The sequence below is a fragment of the Miniopterus natalensis genome, chromosome 17 (genome assembly GCF_054644295.1).
Source record: "Miniopterus natalensis isolate mMinNat1 chromosome 17, mMinNat1.hap1, whole genome shotgun sequence".
Taxonomy (NCBI): Eukaryota; Metazoa; Chordata; class Mammalia; order Chiroptera; family Miniopteridae; genus Miniopterus; species Miniopterus natalensis.
In genome coordinates, this window is record NC_142097.1 from 25,030,209 (window position 1) to 25,043,240 (window position 13,032).

The following is a 13,032-nucleotide window of genomic DNA, read 5'->3' on the forward strand; positions in this document are numbered from 1 at the left end:
TGTTATGAATGCGTAAGTCATATAGCATAAGAAACAATTAATGAACATGGCCCATGTAAAATGTCCACTCCTCTAACAAACAAATTGTAAATATAATTTTCAACAAAAAGGAACTAAAACTACTTAGAGAAATGGCTGATACCAGGTCTGGAGCAGGAAATAAACAGGATGAGCCTGGGACCAGAAAAGAAGGAAGGCTATCAAAGGCTACTATGAATGTATCAAAAAGACTCAAGAATTAACCTGAATAAACTCCCACTGGCCAAAGACTGGACAGTTTGAACAGGACTAAGGATAATACCCATAATGGATTAAAATACATCAAATATGTTTAGTTCCACGAGTTTGTAATGAAACTAAAAACAAGCCCCACAAACCCTCTCTTCAGTCACCTTTAGGGAATGCTAGAAAACCACCTCTTTATATTGAAAATGGTAAATAAAAGAATTCAACCTTTTTATCCCTACCTTTTCCATATCATTTGTAACTAAGGTTAGCCAAACAGATGTTATCTTTACTCCAGAAAGGAGTGATATAATTAGAATACCACCATCACAAAACAACCACAAATGAATTAACAGATGTGGATCATTAATAGCCAATACCATTTCAAAAAGAGACAATTATATATTATGTAAAGTGGTGTATGTGTGTAAATCTGCCACAGTAAAAATAAATATTTTATCAGACATTGTTTAGAATTGCCTGTATAAGGTGAAAATATAAAGCAGACTAATCTGTACTGAATTATTTTATTGTTTTCCAATTCTTTAGAGACAATGTACCTACTTATTGCCTGTCCTCTGGACAGAGGTTCATACTGCCTCCCACCCCCAACTCTGATGTACCATTCACTAGATAATCTGTCAGAAATACTCAAAACCACCTACTGTAGTTTCAGGGTCAGTGGGTGATTGGGAATCAAACCTGAATTCACCTACAATTTACAGAAAATGAAAGGAATAGGGAACCATGCTAAAAAATACCATCATGAGGATACAATCAGCAAAATCCAGACTGTGGGAAACTCTATAGAACAAATGACCCAGTTTCTTCTAAGGAAATTGTAAGGGGGATAAAGGGACCCAAGATAGATAAGAGGAAGAATCTATAATTAAAAGACTTGAGATAATCAATTGCAATCTATGGATCTTATTTGAATGTTTCTGGATCCCAATTCAAACTAAGTTAAAAGAAATAAAAAGACAATTGGTGAAATGTTAAAAAGCATCTCTGACATTAAGAAATACCCAACAAATTTCTCTGAAATCTGCCTAAAAGTTTATCCCAATCCTTTTGAACTAAAAAAAAAAAAAAAAGCTGCAAAAACCAATGTACAAGTTCAACAAAGTGTGAGTTACAAAGAAAAGTGAAATAAGCCAGTCAGAGAAAGCCAAGTACCACATGATCTCACTTATATGTGGGATGTAATAAATGAAATACACTGAAGAACAGAATAGATCCAGAGACATAGAAGCATGGAACAGACTGAGGGATCTCAGGGGGAAGATGGGGATGGGGGAGTGGGTGGGGAGAAATTAATCAAAGAACTTATATGTTTATAAGCATAACCCATGGACACAGACATTGGTATGGCGAAGGCCTGGGGGTGAGGTAGATGCGATGTAGAGGGGATCAATGGGGTTAAAAAAGGGATATCTGTAATATTTTCAGCAATAAAGACTTTAAAAAAGAAAAAAAGAAAAGAAAAAGAAAAAGTAAAGGGAGCCTTACCCACAGCTCCAAACATCTATGGCTGGTGTATAACGCTCCTCTCCCAGCAGAAGTTCTGGAGGTCGGTACCACAGAGTAATGACTTTGTTTGTATAAGGGCGACTGAAATGTGAAAAACAACCATGACATAAATTTACAATGGCTTCTGATGCAAAATACTTGTACAATAAAATGCAAATAGAAATAGTTGCTAATTGAAGATGGGACTATCAAAACAGCTCTGTAGCAACCTAATAGTTCAAAAGTAGTAGTTCCATTCCAATTTGGGTTGATTTATTTCAGTCTAAGGCTGACCCAAGAATTTAGATAGAATTTACTGTCTATAAGCTAGGTGGTAACAACTTGTAGGATACCAGGATATCCAAGAAGAAAAAGTATTCTTTCCTATTTTCCACATGTAATTTTGATAAATGTCTCACCTCTCTTCAGAGTTATAGAGACGAGCAAGTCCAAAATCTGCTAGTTTGATTTGCCCACTGTAAAACAAAAACAATTATTTTCATAAGTAACAGCAGCAACCTCCAAATTATACCTAAAAGTCAAGCATTAATTTAGGAGTTAAAGGAATTACAAAAATTAATTTTAACCTCAGCTCCTAGTTTCCCTCTCAATGGTCACTCTGCCAGGTTGTCTTTTGACTACTTCAGTTTACAAAGCCTTAGGGTTTACCAAACCATAGGTGTTTTTTGGGGGGAAAACTACTGCATTTTGGATTTGACTCAACTAAGTATTTCCTTCATTTCTTGGCAAACAACAGTGGCTAGAACCTGCAAGACTAAATACATATTATTGGGCGGAAAATGGCTGTTCTAGAATAAGAGAGATTTAAGAGGTCTAACAATTAAATCCAATTCATAATCCCTGACTGATTCTGGTTTGAACAAACTAGGTATACAAAAGACATTTTTGACACAACTGAAAAAATATATGGACTGAGTGTTAGAAGATAATAGGTAATAATTTTGTTAGAGTATTTAGGGTTAAAATGTAATGATGTCCATAATTTGTTTTTAAAATAACTCAGGCAGAAAAACAAAAGCAAGTACAATAAAATGTTAATTGTATATGTAATTATATTAGTGTCTCAATTTTTTTTCTTGTACTTTGACATTTTTCATAATAAAAAGTAAACACTGTGGCTATCACATTTTTTTTTTCAAACAAAGAACACAGCTTTGATCTGAATAAATGCTTTTTATGATGAATGAGGCCTTCTACCAACATATTGCCATCATTTCCTACACCATAACAATATACAACTATGACCTTAGAGGGATTCTCAAACTTTTTTTTTTTTTAATATATCTTTATTGATTTCAGAGAGAGGAAAGGAGAGGAAGAGAGAGAGACAGAAACATCAATGATGAGAGAGTCATTGGGGATCGAGCCCGCAGCCCAGGCATGTGCCCTGACTGGGAATCGAACCTCAATCTCCTGGATCCTAGGTCGATGCTCAACCACTAAGCCATGCCTCGCGGGGCTCAAACTTTAATATGAAAAAAAAAAAAAAAAAAATCACCTGGAAAGTTTATTAAAAGTATCCTGGGCTCCACTGCCACAGATGCTGATTCAGTAAGTCATAACCCCAAAATTTCTTTCTTTGAATTTTTTTTTTTTTTTTTAATGTTTTCATTGATTTCAGAGGGAGGAAGGAAGAGAGAGAGAGAGAGAAACATCAACGATGAAAGTCATTGATTGGCTGTTCCTGCATGCCCCCTACTGGGGATCGAGCCCACAACCTGGGCATGTGCCCTGACCCGGAATCAAACCGTGGCCTCCTGGTTCATAGGTTGACACTCAACCACTGAGCAACACTGGCCGGGTCAAAATCTGAATTTCTAACAAGCCCACAGGTGATGCCAGCACTGCTGTCTGAGAACCACTCCCTTAAAGGGATCACACACACATTTCGCTCTGCTAAGTATTTTGTCTTTGATAGTGACGTCAAGTAATATTTTAATAAATGTCAACACAAAATGTTGGGAAACTATTCCAAAACCATTTATTATTTCAGATTAATCATATTTAAATTCTTACATAGCCTATTTATTTACATTTACAGCTTGTTACCTCTTGGGGAATGAACAGCCAGCTGTTTTTTTTTAAGGACTGGGGCTATCTCAGGTGTGTGATAGCTCAGATCAGGCAGAAAGATGAGATAGGAAAAAGAGGCTATGCTATGAGGTGCTCTGAGCAAAGTATCAGCAATGGGACAGAACAGTAAGACAAAGTAACTCCTACAAGCATATAATGTTTTATTGCTGTTTGCTTTATTGTGCTTTTGTCAACATAGAAGCAAGACCTTCCAACAGCAAAAAAAATTAGGACTCACTGAAGGCTCAGATGATAGCTAGCATTTTTTAGTAACAAAGTATTTTCAGCCTGCCCAGTGTGACTCAGTGGTTGAGCATTGATCTATGATCCAGGAGATAGAGGTTTAATTCCCAGTCAGGGCACAAGCCCGGGTTACAGACTCGATCCCCAGCTGGGGGCATGCAGGAGGCAGCCAATCAATAACTCTCTCATCATTGATGTTTCTCCTTCTCCCTTCCTCTCTCTGAAATCAATAAAGACATTAAAAAAAAAATGTACTTTTAAAATTCAGGTATGTACATTTTTTAAACATATTGCACTCTCAAGAGACTACAGGTGTAGTGTAAACATAACTTTTACATGCACTGGGAAACCAGAAAATTCTTATGACTCGCTTTATTGCGATATTTGCTTTATTGTGGTCTGGTACCAAACTAGTAATATCTCCGAAGTATGCCTGAAACAACAAAAGTATACATTAAATCAGCTCTAATCATTCCTAGTGAAGATTATGGGCATCTTACCTACTTGCTCCAAACATAATTATATTTTAAAGTTCAACTTATAGCCCGGCCGGGCATGGCTCAGCGGTTGAGCATTGACCTAGGATCCAGGCAATCAGGGATCGATTCCCGGTCAGGGCACATGCCCGGGTTGCAGGCTCAACCAATGACTCTCTCATCATTGATGTTTCTATCTCTCTCTCTCCCTCTCCTTTCCTCTCTCTGAAATCAATAAAGATATATTTAAAATAAGAAGAAGAAGAAAAATAAAGTTCAACTTATACTCAAATTCTGAGAAAAGCAAAACGGAAAGGAATAGTTGACTTGAGCTTTATATTGAGACAAAAAAACAGGTTCCTCAAATTTCTTGGCATCCTTACTCTGATAGCCTGAGATGATCCATGACTCAAGACACATAGTAGACTGAAAGTTAAAATGGCAATAGGCATAGTTATGGAAAAATAGGCTAGACCTAAATATCACCAGCGCCTAGCATTTATCCTAATCCACCCTCTTCCCCACTCACTGTCAGTAAATGACCTTCACTGAAAACAGGAATTAGGTTACCTATAAACTTTTTGCATCTATAACTTTCCTTTATTCTTTTCCTTCAATTACAGAACAAGTATGTGAATCTCTTGTTCAAGGATAATCAACACCTACACTTGTGGCTACTACCACCTGTGACCTTGATTCCCATCTCCTCTAAAACATCACTCTTTTAAATTGTTTTGGATCTTTACTGAATCTTCAACTTCTTGATTGTCTTTTCCATTAGCACTTAAATATGCTCAAACCTCTGCATTCTTAAATAAAACTTAAAAATTAAAGACACACCTGTCACCTTTCTATTAACTGCTACTCACCCATTTACACCACACTGTCACCACTGACCTTTTAATTTTCATATTCTTGTTTTATAATCTGCCTACATCATCTGACATGTATGACCACTCACTTATGAAACTTGCCTATTTTGCATTCATGATAGTCTTTATATTCTTCCTCTTTCTCTGACCATTCCCTTAGGTTCCATCTTCTAACATCTTTTCCATGCTTGGTAACTCCTGAATCTAGGTATGTTGCTAGTGTGGAACTCCCACATGACCTATTAGCCCTGCTCTCCTCCCTCTCTCATCAACTGCTTTCTCTTTCTTGTCCAGCTGAGGACCCCTTACCATTATCTCCAAGTCACCTCACCCAGAAGTCTCTGTGTAGACAGAATTAAATGGACAAGAGCAAAAGCTAGATGGATCAGACTAGACCCTGAGACTCCTACATCCCGCTTAGCTTCCTGAATTTCCTGAATGTGGCAATGCAGGAACAGGAAGGGGCCTGACCCATCAACCAGAAAGGACACCGAGCAGGACTGCAGTTATTCCCTGGCCTGAAACATCCTCCATGAAGAAGCAAAAGGAAAAGAAGAAAGTATGATAATACTATAGTCCAGAAAGCTACAAGAGGATAGCCGTCATCAAGTTCTTGAAGCATTACTACTACATATGTAGAATAACCAAGTCCAGCATTAATGAGAATTGTGGGTCATGGAGATAGCAACAAAAAGAAATAATCTCTTAACACCATGTTTTGTCTCATAAAGATATTTAAGGACAAATATATACAGCTTACATATTTTTTAAATTTAAAATAATGCTTTAATTATGTAATTTAAAAACAAAGAATTAACTGAACCAACATCCTTCAGTGGCTGTCACCTATGAAGTTTAACCTCCTTAGTGACTTATACAAGATCCTTAAATTGGTTCTTGCAACTGTCCAGCTTTACCCTTCTTGCACTAGCAACACTGACATTTTAGTTTTCCAGACATGCTATGTTATTTTCACATTTATGCACTTTTCTCCATGCAATTTCTTTTGCCTAGAAACTCATCCTTCTGTTGTCAGTCTTTCCGATAAATTCCTATTCATTCCTCTAGACTGCATCTTCCCAGATGCTTCCAAATTCAAGGAAAAAAATGGGCTTAATAAATGTTTACTGCCTGGCCGGGCATGGCTCAGCGGTTGAAAATCAACCTAGGATCCAGGAAATCGAGGTTCAATTCCCAGTCAGGGCATATGCCCGGGTTGTGGGCTTGATCCCAAGCAGGCGCGTACAGGAGGCAGGTGATCAGTGATTCTCTCATCATTGATGTTTCTATCTCTCTCTCTCTCTCCCTTCCTCTCTCTGAAATCAATAAAAGATGCATTAAAAAATAAGTAAAAAATAAATGTTTACTGAACTGATCAATTTATTTGTTTAACTCCCATACTAAACTCAGAGTTCTCTAGTGACCAACCACCTACCCCATGCACGACTTTCAGTACTAAAACCAGGACAGTCCTGGGTAATCCTGGATGGTTGGCCACCCCACTCCACAAAGACAAAAAAGTATGTCATAATCATCACATATTCCTATCTAGGTAATGTTTGTCAAATATTAATTGAACAGAAATATTTAAAACAATGGGTGAATCAGACAAAGATGGCTATAAAGAGCCTAGTTCCTAAAGAACCAAACATTGGTCTGATTTCAATAGTACCAAACTTGCTTTTTATTCCTCGATAGGGCTATCACCAAAGACTACTGTGCATAATACATCTGATATTACCAATGAAGTTTAGGCAATTAGCCAGAGAGGAAGAAAGCAGATAAAAACTTCTGAAGAATTAGCGCTGTTCCTCACTAAATTGTCTGTCTACAGTTAAAACATGAAAGTGCTGGTCAGAAAGGTCAATCACCAATTATACATCTGTGTTTACTCTGAAACTTGGTAACTGAGAAAGTCTCAAGAGCACCTAAACCAGCAGGCACGTTTCTTCCCACTAAACAAGGGAGAATTTCACTAAGAATTCAATGTCTGTTGGAATTTGCCTAGGACCACAACAATATTATTTACTAACTATGGAAAAAGCTCTCTGAATATTCCTATAGGATATGAGTTGATCCCCTAAAATGTTTGCAATTTACAATCCTACCTCTGTTAATTCCTTATCAACACCGAGTCTGGAGACTACTGATCAGGACACCCTTATCATAAGTTGTTCCTAAAGTACTAACACCAGATATGTATTTAAATACCTGTATTATTTGGTCTACCTATAATTCCAGTTAACTAACTGAAACTAAGGGGCTCAGAAGAGAGAAAATGCTTAACTTTATTTAGTTTTACTATATTACCTGTTGTTCAGCAAAATGTTAGAACACTTAATATCCCGATGCAGGAAATTCTTTTTATGACAGTAATCCAATCCCTCCATTAGCTGCTTCATGAATGACTTGATATGATCCTCAGAAAAGTGCACCAAGCCAGATTCTAGCAATCCCATTAGGTCATGGTCCATATACTCAAATACAAGGTAAAAGGCACCTACATAGGATAAAAGAAAAAATTAAAAATAGAAAAAAGGATTATGAAATGACAATGCTTCAAATTTTAATCTAATTTTGTAACTGACCATAAGGCTCTCTGGAACAAATGCTTATTTTTATGGATGAAGAAACTAAAATTCAGAGTAGTTGAATAACTTGCCCTTTCTAAAAACAAGTAACAGAACTACTATTTGAATTAATCTTCTGCCTCCTAGTCCACTGCTCTTTAGACTACTATGACTTGAGGAGGACAACTGCCCGATCATGTTGTATTATTACTAGTCTTTTATGATGTAAGTCAATTGGCTAATTATAGACCTTAGGCTAAATCCAGTCTGCTTGTCTGTTTATTTATAAATAAAGTTTTAAAAGTGAATTTGTAACAGACAACTATGCCCATTTGCTATATACTGTCTATGACTACTTTTGTAGAAGTCTTTACCTTCATTAACAGGACTCTCATATTATGGCGGGGGGGGGGGGGGGCGGCAGCACACAGTCTATTTAGTAGAAATTGTTAATAAAATTCATAGAATTGAAAGAAGGTGAATCATCTCACTAAACTCCCTAAATTTAGAAGTAGATAAAAAAGAAGCAGCACTTTAAGAGAACTGTAAAAATATTTGAAATCCACACTATCATGCCACTTTCAAAAGGGTGCATGATAGAGACAAATATCGTAACAAAAATACTAGACCTAGTTAGAGACAATGATCTATCCAGTTTAAAAGCCTGTCTCCTAGTAACATAAAGGCAAGGATTCTCAATCTAGGGGGTAGGCTTCAAGTACTCTTTGAACTCTCAGAACTAGTATGCAACATTTTAAAGGTATTTTTTTGAAAACTGGATCCATGTTTAAAGCAGTCACGACCCCAAAAAGTTAAGAACCACTGCATTAAAGGAGTATCTTAGAGATTTGGCTGCAACCTTATACAAATTAACAAGAAAAATACAAAAACTGCAAAAGATAAGTAGACAAAGGACAACTCAAAAAAGAGAAAGTAAGTAAAATTAATAAACATGGAAAAAAACTCAGATGTACTATAAGAAATGCAATTCAAAATAATATCATACCTCACCTATCAAGATGACAATTTAAGAAAAAATAATACTCAGTGTTAGAAAAGATAAAGTGGAATGGACACTCACGGGTGGGACATAAATTATTACTCTCTTTCTTAAAAGCAATTAACATTAAATGTGAAAATCCCTTTGACCAAATAATTCTACTTCTCAGAAACTATATTAAGAAATAAATCTATGCCCGGCCGGGCGTGGCTCAGCGGTTGAGCGTCGACCTAGGATCCAGTCGATCAGGGTTCGATTCCCAGTCAGGGCACATGCCCGGCTTGTGGGCTTGATCAATGACTCTCTCATCATTGATGTTTCTGTCTCTCTCTCCCTCTCCTTTCCTCTCTCTGAAATCAATAAAGATATATTTTTTAAAAAAAAGAAATAAATCTAAATGTAAAGATTTATGCACAAAGATGCTCAATGCAGTATTGGTATATATTTTTTTAAACTGGCAACTAATTGCTCAACAGGGACTGGTGAAGTAAATTTGCATTCATCTATCTTTATGCACAGTCATTAAAGTACATTAATGATGTGAGAAATTGCTTAAGACAAGTTATAAAACACTAAATATACTTTGATCCCAGTAATGTTATACTATAGTTGTTCTATGGATAGTGGTATACTAGTATGGAGTGAGAAAGAAGTGATTGTGAGAAGTGATTGCCATTTTCTTTTTCTTATTCTTCTATATTTTCTATTTTTCCACAATGGGCATGCATTACATCCATCCATTCATCCATCCATTATTTTATTATTTAAAAATAATAATTTAAACAGTACATGGTAAATTATTTGAATAGTACATAACGGCATAGATGAAAAATATCTCTCCAGAAGCAATCAATTAAGATTTTCTTGTGCATCCCTACAGAAACTAGCTATACACTGTACTATATTTATAATCAGAAAAAGTTAACACATGCCAGGAAATAAACCTAGTATCAGATCTAACTTTCATAAATTTATCTAAATATTGTTACATAGGCAGAATTCCCTTTTAACTGCCTTAAAACTACTTCTAACAAATTCAAGAGGTACTACTCCCCTAGAGCTAGTATCTCTGATGCTCTGTACATAAGTCCAGCTTAACTTTATCCATTACATTCTAAATTTATGTACTTCAATGGTATCCTCCTTTTGTAAATTTTTTAATTTTTATTGATTTCAGAGAGATGAAGGGAGAGGGGGAGAGAGAGAAACATCAATGATGACAGAGTCATTGATTGGCTGCCTCCTTCACGCCCCCTGCTGGGGATCAAGCCTGAAACCTAGGCATGTGCCCTGACCAGGAATCAAACCTCGATCTCAATCAAGGTCGATGATCAACCGCTGAGCCACGCCGGGTGGGCTGTAAAATTTATATTTAATTATAGTTGACATACAATATTGTATTAGCTTCAGGTACACAACATAGTGAGATTCAACTTTTATATACTTTATGAAGTAACCACCACAGTATGTCTAGTAATCATTGGTCACTACAACACATAGTTAATACAATACCACTAACTATATTCCCTATGCTGTACATTACATCCCCCTGACTTATTTTATAATTGGAAGTTTGTATATTCTTAATCCCCTTTCCCTTTTTCTCCCAATCATATTCTCTCCTAACATTCCAGATTATATTCACAGATGTCATCTCTTCACAGCTGCTCATCTCTAAACCTTCAGATTTATTTCAGTACAAGTAGATTAGGCCCTAGCCAGTTTGGCTCAGTGGGCAGAGCATCGGCCCGAGGACTGAAGGGTCCCTGGTTCAATTCCAGCCAAGGGCATGTACCTCGGTTGCAGGCTCAATCCCAGGGCCTGGTCAGGGTGTGTGCAGGACGCAACCAATTGATGTTTCTCTCTCTCTCCCTTTCTCCCCTCCACTCTCTGAAAAGCAATGGAAAAAATATCCTCAGTGAGGATATTAAAAAAAAAAAATCTAGATTAGATGTCATATACAGGCTACTTCAAACATAAGTATGGAAATAAACAATTTTATCCCTCAAACAGACAAAAGTTACAAATCCAGGAAAACAAACCCAAAGATTTAGAAATACTGGCTTTGAATTCTAAACTGTATCAGTGCAGAACTACGTAAAAATAGGGATGCACATAAAAATATGGATGTAACCAGAAGGGATGATATAAAAATGAGAGTAAGAAACAAATTCATAGATACAGAGAACAAAATGATAGTTGTCAGAGAGGAGAGGGGTGAGCAGATAGGCAAAAAAGGTGAAGGGGATTAAGAAGTACAAACTGACGACTGTAAAATTAGTTACGAGGATATAACGTACAGCATAGGGAATATAGCTAGTAATATTGTAATAGCTATGTATGGTGACAGCTGGTTACTAAACTTGCGGTGACCACTTCATAAGGCATATGAATGTCTAATTGCTTTGTTGTACACCTGAAAGTAATATAATAGTTTGTAAACTATCATTAAAAATAAATTTAAAAAGTGAAAAGTAACTGATAAATCTGGGTTTAATCTCCATTATTGTTATTATAATTTGTAAAAAAAAATGACTTTAGGTGGTACAACAAACTCTAATTTTAATAATTAACAATAATTTCTAAAAGTATACGAGTACACTAATGAAGAATGGACATTTTATAAATAAGTACTATACAGCAAAAAGCAATCTGCTAACTAACATCTTAATTTTGGTATAGGTTCAAGAAAGAAACTGGAGTTTAGTAAAAACTGTTAAACAATGCAAACAGGCAAACAAGCTAAGAAAGGAAAATAAGATGTACTAATCTACCCAGTACATAGTTCTTTGCTTGTACCTTTATCCTTCTTGAAATCCAGTGCATCTTGTTTATCTGTGACAATTTCCTTCATGTTAACAACACTTCGATGGATTAGCTGACGAAGGATTTTGATCTCACGAATGGCTGTGATTGGGAAGCCTTCTTTCTCATTGTCTAGTCTCACCTTCTTCAGGGCCACTAGCTCTCCTGTCACAATCAATTCAAACTGTTACAGCATCAAGTAGCATTTTTTTGGCTACCATCATGAACCAACCAATATATGCCCTTGCTCTGAAAGACTTAATGCCTATTTTAATGCTTTATGACAGATGCTTTTATATCTTAAAAAACAAATCCCCAAGTTCCTTATTTTTGATTTCTTTAAGAGTTAAAATTTTAAATTCCATATTCAGTTAGGCCTAAAAATTTTGGTTATTAAAATGGACCAATAATTCAACGACATCATTTTAACTTCAAGGACTAATCCCCTTACCAAACAAAGAGCAACTTACTCATTTTATCTTTATCCTCTCTTAAATTCCAAGCAAGCTTATTATAAAACATTTACAATAAACAACAAAAGAGAGGAGGGTTTTAAACTGTAATAGTTATACTATTCTTTTGGAAAATTTCAGTCTATTTAGTACCTTTTAGAGACCAAATTGGGACTCAAAATTTACTTTTGCTAAATCCAGTTAAGACATCAGTATTGCTAACTTTTTAATGTGACATCTAGAATTTTGTGGCAATATTTACCTGTGTCTTTATCCTTGGCTTTATAAACTTGGCCATAGGTTCCCTCTCCAATAATCCCAATAATGTCAAACTTGTCCACACAGCGTTTCCCCCAATCACTTTCTGTTTGTCTTCTTTCTCCATAACGAGGACAACAAATTCTAACAATGGCAAACCAAAAATAAAAAATAAAAAGTTATTTTAAAAATTCAGCACTGTCAAAGAAAACAATTCTTTTATGATTTTACTAACTCCTGAATCTTTTATGAATTTCTTTATTAAAAAGGCAGGAACTGAATATTATGAAATAGTTTAAACAGTCTCTCACAATAGCTAAAACATAGATTTTTTTTTTACTTCAGGAAGACATAATAGATTTGCTTAGTTTCTGACTTCTCGAGTATTCACGTCCTCAACTATAGAATAGGAAAAGAATCCCTACATTATAGGCTTACAATAAAAATATAAAACTTTGGCCCGGCCAGGCGTGGCACAACGATTGAGCATTGGCCTAGGATCCAAATCGTGGTTTGACTCCCACTCAG

The 13,032-nt window shown here is 35.9% G+C and overlaps 1 protein-coding gene across 5 annotated transcripts in view; it reads right to left on the bottom strand.

Moving 5' to 3' along the window:
* Positions 1-13,032, bottom strand: part of CDK12 (cyclin dependent kinase 12) — a 71,938-nt gene that overhangs the window by 43,013 nt on the left and 15,893 nt on the right. For all 5 annotated transcript variants that reach the window (XR_015715871.1, XR_001602416.2, XR_001602415.2 and 2 more), the window contains exons 4-8: positions 12,509-12,648; positions 11,789-11,959; positions 7,730-7,919; positions 2,154-2,210; positions 1,735-1,836 (exon numbers count right to left, since the gene is read on the bottom strand). Coding sequence is in view for 2 of the 5 variants with exons in the window: in XM_016202281.2 (XP_016057767.1) it covers positions 1,735-1,836; positions 2,154-2,210; positions 7,730-7,919; positions 11,789-11,959; positions 12,509-12,648 (660 nt within the window). In the remaining 3 variants the exon portion in view is untranslated. The remainder of the gene's footprint in view (positions 1-1,734; positions 1,837-2,153; positions 2,211-7,729; positions 7,920-11,788; positions 11,960-12,508; positions 12,649-13,032) is intronic.